Source organism: Doryrhamphus excisus, chromosome 20, assembly GCF_030265055.1.
Source record: "Doryrhamphus excisus isolate RoL2022-K1 chromosome 20, RoL_Dexc_1.0, whole genome shotgun sequence".
NCBI lineage: Eukaryota > Metazoa > Chordata > Actinopteri > Syngnathiformes > Syngnathidae > Doryrhamphus > Doryrhamphus excisus.
In genome coordinates this window covers 16,205,793-16,224,772 of record NC_080485.1, presented here as the reverse complement: position 1 = coordinate 16,224,772, position 18,980 = coordinate 16,205,793, and the positions used below count along the sequence as shown (strand labels likewise).

The 18,980-nt window shown below is 43.7% G+C and overlaps 3 protein-coding genes across 8 annotated transcripts in view; 1 reads left to right on the top strand and 2 right to left on the bottom strand.

Annotated features, from left to right (window-relative positions):
- LOC131108031 (disks large homolog 5-like) overlaps window positions 1–2,011 on the bottom strand; it is a 40,904-nt gene extending 38,893 nt beyond the window's left edge. For all 5 annotated transcript variants that reach the window (XM_058058667.1, XM_058058671.1, XM_058058670.1 and 2 more), the window contains exon 1: window positions 1,269–2,011. In XM_058058667.1, the coding sequence (XP_057914650.1) occupies window positions 1,269–1,575 (307 nt within the window). In that variant the 5' untranslated portion in view covers window positions 1,576–2,011. The remainder of the gene's footprint in view (window positions 1–1,268) is intronic.
- Window positions 2,012–4,846: 2,835 nt separating this feature from the next.
- Window positions 4,847–12,597, bottom strand: LOC131107783 (annexin A11-like). 2 transcript variants are annotated; one of them, XM_058058083.1, is made up of 15 exons: window positions 12,312–12,597; window positions 10,277–10,591; window positions 9,863–9,945; window positions 8,578–8,937; window positions 8,396–8,483; window positions 8,195–8,289; window positions 7,815–7,928; window positions 7,247–7,337; window positions 7,060–7,139; window positions 6,923–6,979; window positions 6,760–6,853; window positions 6,427–6,522; window positions 5,768–5,826; window positions 5,583–5,705; window positions 4,847–5,505 (listed from the first exon to the last, which is right to left on the bottom strand). In XM_058058083.1, the coding sequence occupies exons 2-15, from the start codon at window positions 10,587–10,589 to the stop codon at window positions 5,446–5,448; spliced, it is 1,713 nt and encodes a 570-aa protein (XP_057914066.1). In that variant the 5' UTR covers window positions 10,590–10,591; window positions 12,312–12,597; the 3' UTR covers window positions 4,847–5,445. The 2 variants fall into 2 exon arrangements, with proteins under 2 accessions (XP_057914066.1, XP_057914067.1); XM_058058084.1 differs by having other exon boundaries at window positions 8,578–8,790; window positions 12,312–12,466.
- Window positions 12,598–14,302: 1,705 nt separating this feature from the next.
- LOC131107784 (zinc finger CCHC domain-containing protein 24-like) overlaps window positions 14,303–18,980 on the top strand; it is a 32,573-nt gene continuing 27,895 nt past the window's right edge. The window contains exon 1 of the mRNA XM_058058085.1: window positions 14,303–14,793. Within this exon, the coding sequence (XP_057914068.1) occupies window positions 14,554–14,793 (240 nt within the window). The 5' untranslated portion in view covers window positions 14,303–14,553. The remainder of the gene's footprint in view (window positions 14,794–18,980) is intronic.

The following is an 18,980-nucleotide window of genomic DNA, read 5'->3' as shown; positions in this document are numbered from 1 at the left end:
TTACTATGAATTTCTTACAGGTATTTTTGCAGTATTACACTTGCACAAAAGAGGTTTACTTTTGCAAAGTAAAGTTATTTTGTTTGTGTACACCATTTTGTATGCCAAGTAAACAGGATCTAGCCCTTAGCGCTTATTTTTCATGGCCGGAAGTGTGTTGTTGTTGACGATGTCCCTTGACTGAAGCTAACAGAGACCAACTGTGCAAATAAATAAACGGTTGCTAGCCGTAGTTCCCATCCTTATTTACAGCCAACTTCCATATCGGTTAGCATCCACGAATCCTAGCTTACGATGAGACCAAGATAGCAGTGTTGCATTGTTTTATGAATTCCAGTGAAACTTTTTAGCCGCATTGGTGGCTGTATCTTCCAATTGGCAAAGTGGAAATCAAAACTAGGAATCAAAATATGAACAACGTTAAGTCCAGGTTCCCAACACTCCAACCCCAGACCAATGGTTGCTATCGTAGGAGGAAGAGCAGAGCAGCAGGAACCCCGTAGGTCGAGTGCAGTGCCAAGAGGTCATAAGAGCCCCTGGAAAAAAGCTATGAAAGCTACCTTGGGGCCTCGGAAAGGACCCGTAGCGAGTATGATTGTACAGCGTGACAGAAAAGAACCGCCACATCTCCCCAGCATGCCCCCCCCCCCCAGCCACGACAGAACAAGCGAACACTGGCAGCTGCTTAAAAGGAACAGTATTTCAGGATCAGCGCTAATCTGCAGCGGCAACAATCAATACGAGACGTATTACCACTTCAGGAAGGATTGGCGGCCGCGGACCTAAACGTTTCCAACAAAGCTTCCGGCTACGGCGAACCCACGTATGCAGGGACCGTATTTGGGTGTACGGTTGCGGCCCGGTCAGATGGGACGGTCCATAAGACGCGTGGATGACTCGTCTTCGGCGCGGCTATAACTGAAAAGTACTTTAGTTACGGTAAATCGGGTTCGAACTCCGATGCTGTGGGTTTGCACGCATGCATGCAGTGGTACTCCCGTTGTCATGGAAACAAGTGATGGAAACCTAATGCACCGTGACCTTAGCACACCACCGTTGGCGGACTCGAGGCCGATGTGGGCGAACCGATGGCCGCCTCCTTTGGATGACATCACGGAACGGACGCGTTTGTCCAGCTTCCATGCTAGCGGAGAACCGGGAAGACAGGAAGAGAACCGCATCCACGCACACAGACGGCTACCATCACACAACACAACAGTGGCACCAGGCCACGCAGGTCAAAGGAGGGGTCACAAGCGCTCCCCTACCGGTGTTGTGGTCCACAGGTCCCCCGCCGTTGCTGCTGCAGAAGAGGGCAGCGTGCAGGTCCGGGTACGCCTTCTCCAGGGCCACACACAGGTCCAGGAAATGGTCGCTCTCCTTGTTCATCAGCATCTTCAGGAGGTGCTCCACCTTCTCCGCGCTGGACGAGCAGTTCTGGTCCAGTTCGAAGCGATCGAGCTGGCTCAAGGCACCGGAGACGACGAGCAGCTCGATGACTCTGTCGGCGTCCGTTATGGACTCCAGTAAGTTCTGGTGGCACTGGTCGAGCAACTCTTTGTGCTTCGGCTCCATGGCTGCTCGCAGGCGCCTTAGCTTTGCCGGCTAACGCAAGGAATATCCTGTGCCGAATTAAAAGTACCGAGAGCTTACGGAAGTCAGCTTACTATCGCGGCTTGCGGCACAAGTTCGCCGTAGCCACCGCGGCATTGGGAGACGAATGTTTACAGCAAAAAGGCACAAGGAGCCATATTTGTTGCCCAGGGCTGTTGACTGCACTAAACAGCGATACATTGTCCCATCTTTTTTACTCGCGTTTGGCCGTTCGCGACGTCTTTCGCCTCGCTTCCTCGTCCGCGTCGGTCCGACACATTTCCCCCGCTCTGGTGTAGCCTTCGACGGCCCGGAGACGACTCTGCTGCTGGGAAAAAGTCATGGAAGTCCGGCGCCGTGCCTCCGCTCCGCTGTATCCTCCGCCATGTCTGGGCAACTCAGCAGCTGCTGTCCGCTGTCAATCAACGCTCCGTCGAATGCCCGTATATGGTCACGGAGGGCAGGGTTTGGACAAACCACGCCCATTTAAGAAATGGGCGTGAATATGACCTCACGTTACGTCGAAAATCAAAAAAATGGCAGCTGTAAATGTGGGAAAAAATATGCAACCCGAGTTTCACTACATTTCTATTTTTAAAAGCTGAAGCTGTTTATCATTGTATTTAATATAAATATGTATTTATTGCTCATGTAATATAATTTAGTAGCATCTTTATTGTTATCATTTTACATATTTATTTTGTCCAGTCTAGAGTCAGCTGGGATAGGCTCCAGCTCTTCTGTGCCACTAATGAGGATGTAAAATGGATGCATGGATGCCTTGGTTAACATCAGTAATACATCCCAGAAGGTCAGACTCAATCCAAAACAGACTCTAACCAAAGCAAATTTTACCATAGAAAATAATCCAATTAATAATCCAATGAATCCATTCCAGACTACTCAACATATACTTCATTTTGTTGGGAAAAAACACAAAACCACTTAACAAAATAAACACATTAGACTGATGCAACTACGATGTGCAGAAATTAATATATATTATATAATATAGAAAAAAAACGCTAGCAGCAGTGACATTACAGAAGTGCACCAGCGAGGATGCATCTTGGTACGGCCTTTCGCTTTCATGTGGTCCGTATGTTTGTTGTGTATTTCTCTTTGCGTGATGCAAGATGGCGGCGTAAACAAACCTGATGGACGCTAATCAAGCAGGCGAACGCAAGCCAAGGCAAATATTTTGGATGTTAACCAGGAGATTTGCTAACCGGAGCAGACGTTAACCGAGGCATATTTCAATCCGCACAAGCAAGAGGTGTTCTTTTCATGTGACATGCAAGGTTTCCATTGGATCCTTCGCTATTGTTGCGCCTCAGCCACAGGCGGCATTCATCTCCATTGAAGTGTGTGCAGGCTTTTTCAGCTATACATATTCAAGTGCTGACAAATGATATTAGCATTTGTGAAATGCAACATGAAGATGATGGATGCAGTCCGCTTCCAGTCTGCGGCAGGAATAAAGATGGTTGGCACAGCGGCAGGCAGGCGTCTGCGGGCGAAGCACTCGCAAAAGCGTTGACCTTATTCATGCATGCACCCAATCTCATTGTGACATCTACAACCCCCCTTCCCCCCCCCGCCCCCCCACCCTCCAGTCTGCCATGTTGGCAGCACAGCTTGTGCAAATGTGCTCTCCCTTAACATGAAAAATTAATAAAGAATCATTGATATAAAAAGAGAAGCAGGTGCCTAGTGCAGACAGATTGGATGCTTTGTGTGTTTTTCTTGTATCTCTGCTGTAAAGATATGCTAATCACAAGGACGGACATGATTGTTGTCCTCAGCATCATGCCTATTTTCTACATGGTTATTTTCCCAGCAATGACATGAGTCATTCCCGGGGGAAATGAGACATCAAATTAAACCTTTTTTTTGTCATTAAAAGTAATTATCACCTGCATCATTTAAATACCTGCAACAGATGGGAGGCTGCAAATCATCAGCATGATATGGAAACTACATGATTGCCTTGTAATGATGGGGTTGTGTCTTATTTTGATTAAAATCAATGTCATCATCCAAGCCTTCAAGTTCTCACAAACATGTTCAACAGTAGCAAAGCCGCTTTATGGGTGCCATTAATTCAGCCCTCCTCCATGTAGATATTGATTGCAGTGCAGTTAGCGTACACTACCATTGCCGGCACTGTAATGCGTGTTCAACAGCAATTGAGTCATGCTAACAGGACTCTTATTTTAGTGTTATGTTATAGCATCACAAAGCCCTACCCAAATGCCCTCAAGTCATCATCCATTTAGCAGAGCACTAGAGTAAAGAACTGCTGAGCTTTGCTTTGGTGTTTTACTGCCCCCTGTCGGATAAATTAATAAACACGCCCAAAACATGACACAGCAACCTTCCCCTTCGAAAACACCCTCATTTTCAGCGTATTTTATGTGGTTTTCTGACTCCATTAAGGACACCCCGAGGTACACGGATATAATATAGTTTATTTCATAAAAAGATATCTTTTTACTTGAGGTCGCTAAACTTTTGCGAGATAACTCAGTGTTGACAGTGAAGAGAAGTGAAGAGCATTGTACTTCCGCGTTCAGAGCGGATGTTTGCGTTGAAACTTCAAAGTAAGAGCAGCAAATTGGCTGAGTTTCCGATGTTTGATTGTTTAGAGAACAGGCACTGCACACACACATCAACGAATCCGATGTGTGGCTAATCAATATATTTCCATCAATTATTTCATTTCGAGTACCAGTCCTAAAAGAGATGCGTTTCCGGCAACACTAGCTGGGACCGGAAGTTAGCATTTTCAAAAAAACGAGCCGGATAACCATCACGAAATTGAAGGCCAACTGACCTTCAGATATGTTCCACCAAAACCTGAATATGATTTATTGGATAAAGCGGTACCCTACTGGGGCCGTCCCTCCTTTAATCAAACAGGCCGCTAGCTAATTGTAATTCACCAGGAGTTGCATTCATGGCAAGAAGTCATTTATTTATTATTGCTTAGCTTTAGTATAATTAAAATCATAGACTTACTATATTCTACAATAGGCGGTCTTGCTTAAAAATACACACATTTGGTTGTATAAAAATTGACATGGCTCCCTCGGAAATACATTTCAAATAGTATTCCATATAGCTGGCGGGTCTGGAAGCGATACTGCAATAAAGGAGGGATTTGTGTCTATATGTAAATGTGATCCATATGTTGCCTACGTGTTGAAATCCAGTGAGCGTATCTTCAATGTGAACCACAAAGCAGGAAGTGTTCAGGTCTCAGAGATTTATTTTCCAAGACTGGCGAAGTTATCCAATTCCCAAACAGAACATTGGAATATGACGAGATAAGGATTTTTGCTAAATTGAATACATTTCAGTGGGCCTGGCACGACGATGCTAACATGGACATTTAAAGTAGATCACATGGCGTGGTTTGTAGTGGCACTGGACGTTTGAACTCAGCGTTGCTGAACATTATTATCATCATGAAACTATTTCTAGATGCGGCAGATATGCAATATCTGAACATACAGGTACAGCTGCTGTCATGTTTTAAAAAATATAAAGCTTTTTCTCAAATGTAATTGAACTCTCTTTATATATGTATATATATATGTATTTAAAGTGTACTCAGTAATATTCATGTAAGGCTTGTAAAAAATAGAAAAGCTTGGTGTGCATTGCAGCAAACAGCATGTGGCGCTATGAAGTTACACGGTGGTAAACTCTGCATGGCTGGCATGCAGCTGGTGCATATACATATATGTGTATATATATAAATGTATATATATATATATATATATATATATATAGTGCATATGCAATGTAAAGCCAATTGCTATGGAAGCCACGTGTCATGTGATTGTTTCAGTCACTCCCACCGCACAGCTTCAGTAGGAGCTTCTTGTAGTCTCCTGAGGTGTCGCCCTGTGCCGAGATGGAAATAAACAATACGCATACGCAATGCCGGTTTTTTCGTGTGCAGTAATCAGATTGGTACTTACAGAGATGTGCGTGTACAGCGACTTGCCGTAGTTTCTCACATACTCCTGGCGGATGTCCAGCATGTCCACCTCCGAGCGGGACACCATGATTCGGATGAGAGTGGTGTCTTTGGTACCAGCTCCCTAAACACACACGCACACACATTATGACATATTCCACACACACGTCCATGCTAGCGTCTCACCTTCATGGCTTTGTAAAGTCTCTCAGCAAAATAGGCAGGCGTGTTCTTGATACACTTCACTGCAACACAGAACACATGTCACGTCCAAGTAGTCATGGTTTTAGTTATCTACATGGGAATAATGGAAGTCCCTTTTAAATCATATTGGGACAAGGGAAAGCTGGGAAAAAAACTACACACATGCAACACGCACACAAGCAAATATATAGTTGATGATAGATGTGCAGTGGTGTGTAAGGTGTGGCCCGGGGGCCATTTGTGTCGCACTCTAAAAATACAACTCATGAAGAGAACTAAAATAAATAACCCACACAATAGCTGCTGCAAAAGGGAAAAATCTAAATTCATTTCCTTCAAGCCAAAAACTCTGCTTATGTATACATGGAGATTTTTATACCTCATGCATACATTAAAAACAGGAAAGAGGCACGCTAAACACGGCAGTAGACACATCATCACAATGACAACTCAATGGAATGAAATCAAACATCTAAAAGGAAGTTACGGTACCAGAACTCTGATGGTGGCAAAAAAGACAAAACACCAGAACGTTAATCATTGTGACAATATTTCCCAGGTGAATGTTGCATCCAAACATGTATGTTAGGCCATCATGGTGATCTGGGTGAGGTGCCTTGCTGGTGTGTTTTTGAACTTACCCACGGCCAACATGCCGTTCTCCAGGTCTCCTGACATCTCCCTGCCGATGCTCTTCTCAATATCCCTGCCACACATCTTCTGGTACTCAAGAAAAACTGCAAACATGCACACATTCCACAAATCACTCACCCTGCACCGCAACACATCGAGTGCAAAGATGACACATTCATAAAAAATATATATTTTTGTCTTCTCTGAGCATTCTCCAACGTTTAACTTCTGTCTGTCATATGATGAACATTTTTAATCAGACACACCGCTTGGCAGACATAATGAGCGACTACGTATTCTTCCTAGTAACCACCAAACACTGCAACATGAGGATCATCTACCCGTCCTGAGATGAGGTTTGCTCCTGGCGCATAAGATGGCATTAAATTTGGACTCGTCCGTTCCCAGCTTGTTCTCCCCAGCAGCGTAGAGAGCCTGCATGGAGAAAGGTAATTGATGATGAAGAACCACGTGGATTAGGAGTCAGGGTGAAGTCGATGTTACCTGAGCATCTTGTTTAGCCAGAGAAAGGTCGACATTTTGTCTTTCGTCACGATTGCCCTACCGGGAGGAAGAAGGTGGCATGCCTTGTGGTAAATCCAAAGAAACATGAGGACAGTACAGTCGGTAGTTATTAGAACCTGAGCTAGAGAGATGAGGAGTCTACGGAAGTGTCCTGACGTGTCGCTGCTGATGGCATCTTCCATAGACTTCTTGTATTCTGGAACGGGAGGATGGGTAAAAACATCCAAACACTCACACTGTGGGCTCTTGTTATCAAACGACAATTCCTTACAATTAGGCAGCCATGGCATGCTAGCATCTTACCTGTTTTGTAAATACGGCTTATTTCCTTGATTTCGGCGTTGGAGCGAGACGACAGGATCTCTATCAGACATGCTTCGTCGGTTCCAGCACCCTGCAAGGAAAGGGGGACAATGATGAATGAATGATTCCAGTCTGTGGAGTGGAATTAGTTGGAGGATAATCCTGTCTTGATGCTACTGAAGCTAAATGGAGTGCACTACTGGCTGCAACCAGCAGAGGCGCCACTGCTTCATTGGCATTGATGGCTAAAGAAGCTACTAATGATTGTAATGTTACGTTGATGAGACAATAGCCACCACAGGAAGTAAAAATGGAACTACAAGGAACGCTCCCAATGATAACAAGTGAGTCTTTTTACTCTAATTATGTCTTATTTTTTCTTATTATGTCTACTATATTGGGTAATAGGAGTGTAAAGTTGACTATGAGGTGTTTACTTCATGTCAAATAATGCTTCAGATATTCCATTTATAAATAAGAGACCCTACTTTGTGGAAATTCACCTATCCCAGATGATTCTGGAAGCAATGAGCTGCCATAAACGAGGGATGACAGTAGGCGGGTTTACCTTGATGGCACAATGGATCTCAGAGGCATCAAACTCAGCTGGGCTCTTCAACGTGGCCATGACCAGCTTCCTAAAGTCGCCAGACAGCTCTGAATGCAGATCCTTAATCAGATCCTGAAAATGGAAAGATGCTTGGAGTAAATGAAATCCGCCATGAATTAGTCCAGCTAAGAAAACCAGGCTATAACAAGCACTGGCATCCTGCACCACCTGTTGCGTGGCCGTCAATGCACACCAAGCTAGGAATGAATCTATATTGGACAACCCGGTCTCAAACAGCAAGACTATTTAAGAAGCGTAGATTCTCCCGTAATAGAAACAGGCATTGGCTGCCACACAAGCGACAGAAAGTTAAGAATAAGCACAGACGGAATGCTTACCTTCCCGTAGGAGGTTTTGTAGGCACGGAGCAAAGGCACACGCTGCTTGTTGGAGCGACTCCCCAGCAGATCGATGATGGCCTGCTCATCAGTACCTTCACACAGGAGGAAACCGTCCATAATACTCCCCAAACCTCACCATTCACAACTATGAACACATTTAGCCAAAGCAGTGTAAAAGACTGATTAGGCGTAGCTCACCAAAACCCTTCATGGCCTTCCTCAGGACCTCCACATCTTTCAGAGGATCCGCTCCAGGAAAGTCCTTGATTGTCCCCCTGAATCCTTTCTGAGGTAACAAGTTCATCAAAGAGTTCTGATTCAATTCTAAGGTTCAAATGCACATTCAAAAAATCCCGAGTTGTTCGTGTGGAGGTCCTTACACTGATGGGCGCGGCAATCGGCATGGATCCGCCTCCATAGGCTGGCATGGACGGATTTGGCGAGGGAACCTTGGGGTACCCTGGCATAGGTGCTGGTGCTGCCCCGTAGCCGGGCATTGTGGGGTTGGGAGATGGTGCACGGGGGTAACCGGGCATAGGCTGGCCTGGGTAGCCCATCCCTGGACCTTGGGGCGGGGGCATGGTTCCTCCTGGCTGTGGGTACAGGCCATATGACTGTTGGTTAGGGTATGGGGCACCGTACCCGCCTGGATGGTAGGCAGGTGGGTACCCCCCTGGGATGTAGGGGTACACGGACGGGTTTGGAGAAAAACAGCCTAAGCCGTGGCACATCTGGTTGGCCTGTAATTTGGAAAGATTGGCATGCCATGATACAGGAAATGTTACCTCAATGCAAGCCACACCTACTGGGTCCTGTTCTTACGATGCCCAAGCATATTTGCTACAAAGTTCATTCACGGGAGCATCCAAACAAAGTGTGGCCGTGCTGCGCGGTGAAATGGGAATTGCGACGTCACACGACAACACGACAAAGAAGAAAAAAGGATCAGCAAAGAGAGCCCACTAAGACAGGGGTGTCCAAACGTTTTCTAGCGAGGGTCACGACGTGAAAAATGAAAGGATGTAACTTTGCCATTTTGGTATGGGTGGAAAAAAGACTATTATTAGTATCAACTTTTTTCCTACTTTGTCAACTTGTACATTTTCTTCTCGTAATTATGACTTCATTGCCAGAATAATTTGACTTTATTCTTGTAAAATAGAAAATTTAACTTTATTCATTGTTTTCTTTGTTTCAGTGCATTTTTCTTTAAAATGTCAACTTCATGCTACTAAAATGACATTTTTCTTGGTAATACTACATTATTCTTGTGAAGTTACAATTATTTTTCTGATTACAACATGTTCCCCATAATATTTTGACTTGATTCATGTATAATGACTGTTGATTTTTCCATTTTTTTATTGATTATTTTTTGTATCTATTTCTAGAATGTGCTGCAGGCCTTTAGACTTTGGACACCCCTGCACTAAGAGTTGCACAGGAGGGCCAAGCTGTAGAGGCTTGGATGATAATGGCTTGTATGATGTTCTTAAACCATGCAAGAAGGCTGGAAGGGTAAGCTGACGACAACAGGAACACATTTAGGATGCAGACTTACCATGGAGTGCAAGGGCCAACTATTCCAGTAACGGCTGCAACAATCTCATCATACACAATTGCAGGTACCAGTGAAGCTTTTTTTAATTAATAGATTCAACCTACCATGCCAGCGTTGTATCCCGGGTTGGTGAGGTTGTCCATACCTATGGAGGGATATCCGCCAGTAGGCCCACCTCCCCAGCCGCCTGCGACACAAAAGTACTCATTTGTTGCTCCCAATAATGCTGAGGAGTGTATTTGCTGGGAAATGGAATTAGAGCGTATGAGTCAAGCTATGAATGGAGGAATGACTGGAACATTCCAACTGGTTAACATGGAGGTGAAAGAGGGATGAACCCAGAATGGGAGCACTGTGGAAGCTAAAGAGTGAAGGACTCCTGTAGGACGTGTCTCTCCTAGCAACGACACTGGAGGATTGTTTGTTTAGGGAGGGGTGGAGGGGATGCTCTCCAAGCTACATTTAGAGGAGCCATGTTTTCCTACAAAATGGCGTCACTAGTTAATAATGTGCCTTACCTGTTGGCGGTGCCGGTGGGTAGCCTCCAGCCTGGGGTGGGTAGCCTCCAGCCTGAGGTGGGTAGCCCCCAGCCTGGGGTGGGTAGCCCCCAGCCTGGGGTGGGTAGCCCCCAGCCTGGGGTGGGTAGCCCCCAGCCTGGGGTGGGTAGCCCCCTGCCTGGGGTGGGTAGCCCCCTGCCTGAGGGGGGTATCCTGCTCCTGCCTGAGGGGGGTAGGCACCAGGTTGAGGTGGGTAGCCCCCTGCTTGGGGTGGGTAAGAACCAGGTTGCGGGGGGTAACCGCCGGCCTGAGGAGGGTACCCGGGGTAGCTCATGTCTATGAAAAGAAAACAAAAGAGAAGGGTAGTCAAGAGGTGCCTGAAGGTCGCGTCCACTCCAGCTGAGCGGCTATTTCCAAGCCAGTTATTATCCTTTTTCATGCGTCCTCGCCATTTCAGTTTTCCAAGAGCATAAAATGTTGGTACTAACGTGTGTTGCCAGCTATTTAGACAACATGTTTGTATGTAGTCGTTTTCAGTGGATAGTAAATCTATACTGCAATACAAGATAATAATAATACACTACTAAGTATATTCAAGTTTTACTTCTGTAGTATTGTTCCTTGAGATGATATGCCTTTATGACAAGGTCCAGGTCAATGCTTGTATATAAACTGTTACTACCTAAGGTGGTGTCACGAGACACATTATTACTTCCTGTAGCAAGCCTTGTTTGAGCAGCCATGACTACTGAGTCAACAAAAGGACAGACGTTATTTCAACACCACATCATAGCATCATAGCTATTCAAATGGCGGCCTTTATTGTGTTCGTTTCACTCAGTTGTCTTTAAAAATAGCACAGTCCTCTGTCATATGAAGGATCTTTGACTAGATTATTCGCCGTGCATCCTTAAAAACAGCGACGTATTGCATCAATAGATTTAAGTATTTTGCATTTAATTAGTGGATATTTCATTCACTAACACAAAAAGCACACACTCTATGCTGGTAAAATTACCGTAAAATGTAAAAAAAAAAATCAAAATGGAAAAAACTGAATAAATTATTATTATTGCAGTAAGTCAGGGTGGTCCTGCTTAATAGATAATCGTTGACTAGTATTTTGTAGTTAGTCAGGGTGCTCCTGCTTAATAGAAGACATTTGACTAGTATTTTGTAGTAAGTCAGGGTCCTCCTGCTTAATAGATGATCTTTGACTAGTATTTTGTAGTAAGTCAGGGTGCTCCTGCTTAATATAAGACATTTGACTAGTATTTTGTAGCAAGTCAGGGTGCTCCTGCTTAATAGATGATCTTTGACTAGTATTTTGTAGTAAGTCAGGGTGCTCCTGCTTAATAGATGATCTTTGACTAGTATTTGTAGTAAGTCAGGGTGCTCCTGCTTAATAGATGATCTTTGACTAGTATTTTGTAGTAAGTCAGGGTGCTCCTGCTTAACCCTTGATGTTATAAAACATGGTTAGAAAACCTTGATACTGATAAAGGCTCTTTGATTAATATTTTAGCTGTAGGTCTTTGAGGCTTTCATTTTTCTAATTATATTATTATTCTATATTAATATTACTGTTGTAGTAATATTACCATTTGAAGGTATGGCAAAGTCTTGCATTGGTATTACGTGCATAGTAAGAATAGTTTTAAGTGTTTTTTGGTGCAGTACATAGTAACGTAGTAGTGATTAGCTAATAAGGCTAGGTATGTTAGCTAACTTAACGGCACGCCTCGGCACGCCTGCGCCGCGGACTAATACAAATCACTTATAATTTTCTTAATCACAGCCTAACCACATTCAAATGATGACAATTTGGCAGGAAGAGGGCATGAAAAGTTCCGAGGGGAACAGAATTGTTATACGTGCATGTTTTAGGCCGAGCTAAAGATAAAACATGCAGTGACGCTGGCCGAGTCAGCGAGGGAAAAGTGTAACATTACACCGCCGAACGACCCACAAAAATAGTCCCTCCGAATCCAAACTTATCTGTGAATGTTAGTGAAGCCACTGTCCCAAAAAATATATCCTGGAATCGAGTACTTACTTTTGGCCTGTTCGCTCTCTCTTCCTGGTGCAGTTGCTGGTATTTGTGCTTGTCAACGTTTCAGCCTGCTGCGGCTGGAGTGGGTGGGGGCACTTGAGACAGTTTCCACCTTGAAGAGGCCCGCCCATCCACGGATGTGTCACTGTCACGCCGCCCTGTTACGTAACATGACAACGTCACAAAAGCGAACATATTTTCCACTCACGGCGCGGATACGCAAAGTATAGTGGACATATGTAAAACATGAACTCATGTTCCACCACGACATGTGACCACGTGAGGTGTGTTTCCTGTAAGTTAAGTAGCACCGCCCGGATAAGATAACCCCATTGTCTAAAACGAATCATCAAATTCAACCACACTAGTTTGTTTCTTACTAAAACATGTGTTTGTATGTTTTAAAATGTCAGAATTTGACACATTTCGCTTGAAAATAAATGGAGACCTATTTTTTGTGTGTAATATTACAGTTTTCTCATAATGTGATGCATCATTGTGTTACATGGAAATACGCCACCAGGGGGAGCCCTTTTGATGGCTTGTAGGCTGGTTTAGTAGGTGGTATACACAAAAGTATATACAATGGAATGATTTATTATTTAGTTCCCCAAACTGACTAATATATAATTCATCTTTATTTGATTATAAAAGTCACTCCGGTGATACTATTAATACAATTCCTTGCACCCCCCCTTCTGCTTGAAAAAAGTACAATTGTGTTTTGCCTACAGTCTAGTATAGTGGCACGAGTGCTGCCAGCATCGGCAAACAAAACAAAACACAAATAAATAGGTTACCAGGTAATGTTGAATGTTATGCTAATACATATAACACACATAGTCCAGATAGGTTTATTTAATTGTGTCCAAGTATTACAGGTGTTCTACATTAGTCCATGTTTTAGAGATATTTTGGTCATTTAGGCCTAGAGCCAAATTTGACATCAGTTAGTCAAAATATACAAGTTTTATGTCATTTAGTCCAAGTATTTGCTAAAATTTAGTACAAATGTTAGCCAAATTTTATGACCATTTTAGCCAAATCTGACATTTTGTAGTCCAAGTATTAGCCAGATTTGATCTAGTTTAGTCCAAGTATTAGCCAAATTTGGTCTAGTTAAGTCCAAGTATTGGCTACATTTGATCTTGTTTAGTCCAAATATTAGCCAAATTTGATCTAGTTTAGTCCAAGTATTAGCCATAGTCGATGACCAGTATTAGCCGAATGTCATGTCATTTGTGTTTAGTCCAAGTATTAGCCAAATGTGACGTTCTTTAGTCCAACTATTAGCCACATTTGACATCTTTAGTCCAAGTATTAGCGAAGTATTAGCCACATTTGACATCTTTAGTCCAAGTATTAGCCACATTTGACATCTTTAGTCCAAGTATTAGCCAAGTATTAGCCACATTTGACAACTTTAGTCCAAGTATTAGCCAAGTATTAGCCACATTTGACATCTTTAGTCCAAGTATTAGCCAAGTATTAGCCACATTTGACAACTTTAGTCCAAGTATTAGCCAAGTATTAGCCACATTTGACATCTTTAGTCCAAGTATTAGCCAAGTATTAGCCACATTTGACAACTTTCGTCCAAGTATTAGCCACATTTGACATCTTTAGTCCAAGTATTAGCCACATTTGACATCTTTAGTCCAAGTATTAGTAAAACGTGACGTTCTTTAGTCCAACTATTAGCCATAGCCAAGATGCCATATCGCCCCTAAATGTATTTGTCTATTATCACGTCGCTTTGACAATATAAGGTGGCGACAGAGACAGAGTCCAGAATAAAACAACAACACAGCACTTACTGCGATGAAAAAACAAACCAATGTCTTAAACGTCTCAGGGGGTGCTGTGTTAATTTCCAGGTGAAGGCGAACCAACCATTTGCCGCAAAAGCACACGTGATGAATATTAATGAGCCGAGGCTGCTGATTGGTCGACGTCCTCGGCGACTCCCCGCCGTCCTCATCGAATATTCAAAGCATCTCCCCGAGTCCTGCCGCAATAAAGGCAGATAGCGGACCATGGGGAGCAAGGGGGGAACTTTTCGATGCTGACATGTTAGGCTATGACTTTTGACTAACACTTCACTGGGGCCAGGCTCCGGGTGTGAAGGGGGCTCTTTTTCGGGAACGCGCACACGACAAAAAGGGAGACGTCGACTTCTCGAACAAGACGAGACTGAAAGTATCAGCGGCGGAAAAGTGGACTTGAGCCTTTTTTTACGTTGAAGATGAGCTTATTGTCTGCCATCGACGCTAGCGCCTCCGTGTACCAGCCCGCGCAGCTCCTCAACTGGGTCTACCTCTCCTTGCAAGACCCCCACCACCAGACCAGCGCCTTTGACGCCTTCAGACCCGAACCCAACTCTTCCCACCCGGATCTCAACTACAGCAAGAGTCCCGCCTCGGCCGACGTGAGCTCGTCCCTCAACTCCAACTATCTCAACTTCTTTCAGCTGCAACGGAACGAGGTGACACTTTGTGTGTAAACACCATCTTTCTGAGTCGGAGTTGGACTTGTGTTGCCGCATGCCTGGGGGAGATATGGGGGGGGGGGGGGGGGCATGGGCTATTCTGGTTAGGATACACCCGCTGTGGTCTCTTCCGTGGAGCATGACTTCAGCCTCCCTTATGGGGGTCTTATGGGGGTGTGCGAGGAGGTTTTAGCAATTAGGATTCCTGTAATTATTCGGTCATTGTGAAGTGTACATGCAGGGGCGAATAACCGGATAAGTGAATCGAACATGCTGACTGCTGTTATAGCAAATGTTCATTGGGATGCATGTGCTTGGTTACTGGAAGCGTGGAAGTGTGAGTGACAAGACATTAGAAACAGACCGCAAGTACACTAGACTTTTAAAAGGGCACATTAGGGAACGCGGGCCAGGCATTGACCCTCTTGTGCAAACACAAAACCCCAGCCTTGTTTGCATATTTACTATTTTTGAACCTCTGTGTAATTTTAGGGGACAAACACGCTGGGGGCAAACCTGATACTACAAACCATGCACACTGCTAAAGGCATCGCTGCCTGCCACCTCAACCTCTGGCATTATGAGCCCAAATCTATCCTGTGTGTGTGCATCAGTGTTGTCCAAAGTCTGGCCCCGGGGCCCATTTGCAACCATCGTTTTATTGTTAAAGTTTGGATAGCCCCACGGAATATTCATTATGACCAGCGTGGAAACATTAACAAGGAGGATGGGGGTCACACAAGAAGAAAATAAATATAAGTTTATGAGATGACAATGAGAGAAAAGTTGGAATGTGGAATATTATACCAGTACAAATAAAATTACGATTTAACATCCATTTTCTACCACTTATCCTCACGAGGGTGGCGGGGGTGCTGGAGCCTAGCCCAGATGTCTTTAGGTGAGAGGCGGGGTACACCCTGGACTGGTGGCCAGCCAATCACAGGGCACATATAGACAAACAACCATTCACACTCACATTCATACCTATGGACAATTTGGAGTGGCCAATGAAGCTAACATGTTTTTGGAATGTGGGGGGGCAGAGTACCCGATGCATGGGGAGAACATGTTTTTGTATTGATCTCATTTAACGGTTTACCATTTTTTCAACTATTATTCAACTATTTTTGAACATCTGATAACAAAGGTTATAATATCAAAGTATTAGATACGTTTTATGCCCTTTAGACCACATATTAGACCAGTTTTACATAATTTTTGTCCAAGTCTCACACTTGCCACTTGCCTTTTAATCCAAGTATTAGAGCAGTTTCATGACATTTAGACCAAATATTAGACCAGCTTGTCATTTACTTGAAGTATTAGACAAGTTTTCCATCATTCAAACCAAGCATTAGACCAGTTTTGTCATTTTTTTCACATTATTTTGTCCAGGTATTATATACTACGTTCCATGTCATTTCGAACAAGTATTAGACCAGCTTGTCATTTAGCCCAAGTATTAGACAGGTTTTATGTTATTTAAACTAAAGATTAGACAAGCTTGTCATTTGGTCCAAGTATATCGACAAGTTGTGTGTCCTTTAGACCAAGTATTAGACCAGCTTGTCATTTGGTCCAAGTATTAGACAGGTTTGTATGTCATTTCCAACAAGTATTAGACCAGCTTGTCATTTGGTCCAAGCATATAGACAAGTTGTGTGTCCTTTAGACCAAGTATTAGACCAGCTTGTCATTTAGCCCAAGTATTAGCCAAGTTTTATGTTATTTAGACTAAAGATTAGACCAGCTTGTCATTTGATCCAAGTATTAGACAAGTTTTATGTTATTTAGATCAAGTATTAGACCAGTTTCACTTTGTTTTGTCCAAGCATTATATACATTTGATGTCAATTCAAACAAGCATTAGACCATCTTAAGGTTTCGTCCAAGTATTAGGCAATTAGAGCAGGTATTAGACCAGTTTGTCATTTAGTCCAAATATCAGACAAGGTTTGTGATTTAGACCACATATTAGACCAGTTTCACTTTATTTTGTCCAAGTCTTACATAGCTTTGATGTAAATGGCAACATTTAGTCCAAGTCTTAGACAACTTTTGTCATTTCAAGAAGTTTGAGACCGGTTTGATGTTCTTTGGTCTGAACCAGGATGCATGCATTACACAAGTTTGACTCCATGTTGTCCAAACATGAGCCAGCAGACGTGCCAGCATTCCTTCTTGTGGCCATGACTATAGACGTCACTTAAACAGCAACAGTCCTCTGAAGCATGGGCGTGTGCACACGATACGTTACATGCAATTGTGTCATGCAATCCAATCCGCATGAGAGTTAACGTGTTTGAGAGCGAGCGAGCATGCGGGCTGGAAACAGTTTAGGGGCACCGGGGGGATTTTGCAACTTTCTAAACGCCAAGTCAAATAAACCACTGCTGAGAGATTTTGTGAAGAGATGAGTAATGCCGTTGTTGTTGCAAGGCCGGGATCACTCAGGACCCGAAAGCGCATAAGTCGGAACCTGTGTTGTCGTTAAGCTCCATCTCATCACCAATTAGAAAGGAATCAATCGTTCAACTCGCCCGTGTTTTTCTTTCCAGGCTACATTAACCCTAACCTATGGCGGTTTCCTTTGTAACTTCCTGGAGTTTTATGCTAACTCAGGTCGCCCTGGAGGCTTAAAAACAACACCGTGATTGCCCCCCCCGGTGTGTGACCCCCACCATCCTAAATTTGGGCCAAACAAATGCTCACTTCACTTTTGTTGCCGCTATTGGCTGACATACGCATGAATACTGACTCGTGTAATAAAGAGATGATCAATATCACCCCACCTTTAGCAGATGTGAGTGAAGTCACAAAGAATCAAGCCCCTTGTTTATAAAAGTAGCTCTACAACAACCACACTAAGTACAGTACACAAACAAGTGTGTGTGTGTGTGTGTGTGGTAAGGCATAACAGAGTACTACTACCCAAGGCCCAAAGGCACGGCAGATGGAAAACCTGAGAACGGACAGCAGCGCGATGCTTGATTTACGATGACAACATGTAATAAATGAACATGGTCTCAAAGCTGGAGCTGGTTAGAGAGTCCGCGGCAAACAGCCTGCAGGTATAAAGATTTGGCGCAGGGACGCCGCCGGGTTGCCAAGTTTTAGGTTTCTGTGCAATGCAACATTAAATACAAGATTATTTCCCAGACGCCGGGGATGGATCCCACCAAAAAATGCTTGAGCCTCCGTGATGAGGATGGATTTCTTATCTGTGGATCCCATCAACCTCACTGACTGGGGCTTTGGCTTTAAAGTACTCTTGCAAGTATTTGTCATTACTGCAGTTAAAGGATTAACTCATGTAACGACAGGTGGTTCGCCTTTTCTGAGAAATAGGATTCCGTAAGACCAAGTCCGACTGCAGTATCAGTTTTATGTCATTTTGTCAAGTGTCATTGAGTCTACAAGTCATAGGTCAGTTAGTCCAGGTCTTGCCATTGAGTCCAAGTATTGGACAGTTTTAGGTTATTTAGTGCAGGTGTTCTACCAGGTTTAGATTCCATTGTACATCATTTTGTCCACATCTCAGTCCGAAGCACTTTGGGTCAATTTTCAAGGGAGACATATGGTCCAAGTCTCAAACGGTAGCCTTGCCATTTTGTCCAAGTATTGGACGAGTTTTACGTCATTTTGTCTCGACAAGGACGCTTTGCATTTAGTACATCATTCAGTCCAAGTCTCAAACAGGATGCTTGTCATTTAGTCCAAGTACGAGATGAGTTTTGTCATTTCATTCAAATATTAGATACTATAATACTTTAATGTCATTTTGTTCACATCACATTTAGTCCTAAGTCTTAAACTTGTCTCGCTATAATTTGGCTAAATGAACAACCGCCTGAAACCAAGACAACTCAATGGGGGCGAAGACTTCCTGATTCTTTTCTTCCTTTCTTAAATGACTTACGACTTACTGGATCCAAAGTACTTGAATCTTGACATAAGACGTGCTTGGGACTTGGACCAAATGGCTCAAGACTTGCTTCAGACTTGGACTTCGCCATTGAATTGACCCGTAACTGGACTGTTTGGGATGTCTCAGAAGAAAGAAGAAAACAGGTGAAACAAATTACGAGAATGAAGATTTTGGATGAAACCATTCGGGACCTTACCTCACCTTGCATTGGAATCGCCCGTCTTGAGTCTCGAACCTAATAGGACAATGAAAA

Excerpts from the sequence above, each read along its gene's own strand:
- LOC131107783 (XM_058058083.1), bottom strand. The coding sequence starts at position 10,589 with ATGAGCTACCCCGGGTACCCTCCTCAGGCCGGCGGTTACCCCCCGCAA. Across the intron at positions 7,338-7,814 it reads AGATCCATTGTGCCATCAAG|GGTGCTGGAACCGACGAAGC; the intron begins GTAAACCCGCCT and ends CTTTCCTTGCAG. Across the intron at positions 5,706-5,767 it reads GACTTTACAAAGCCATGAAG|GGAGCTGGTACCAAAGACAC; the intron begins GTGAGACGCTAG and ends GTGTGTGTTTAG.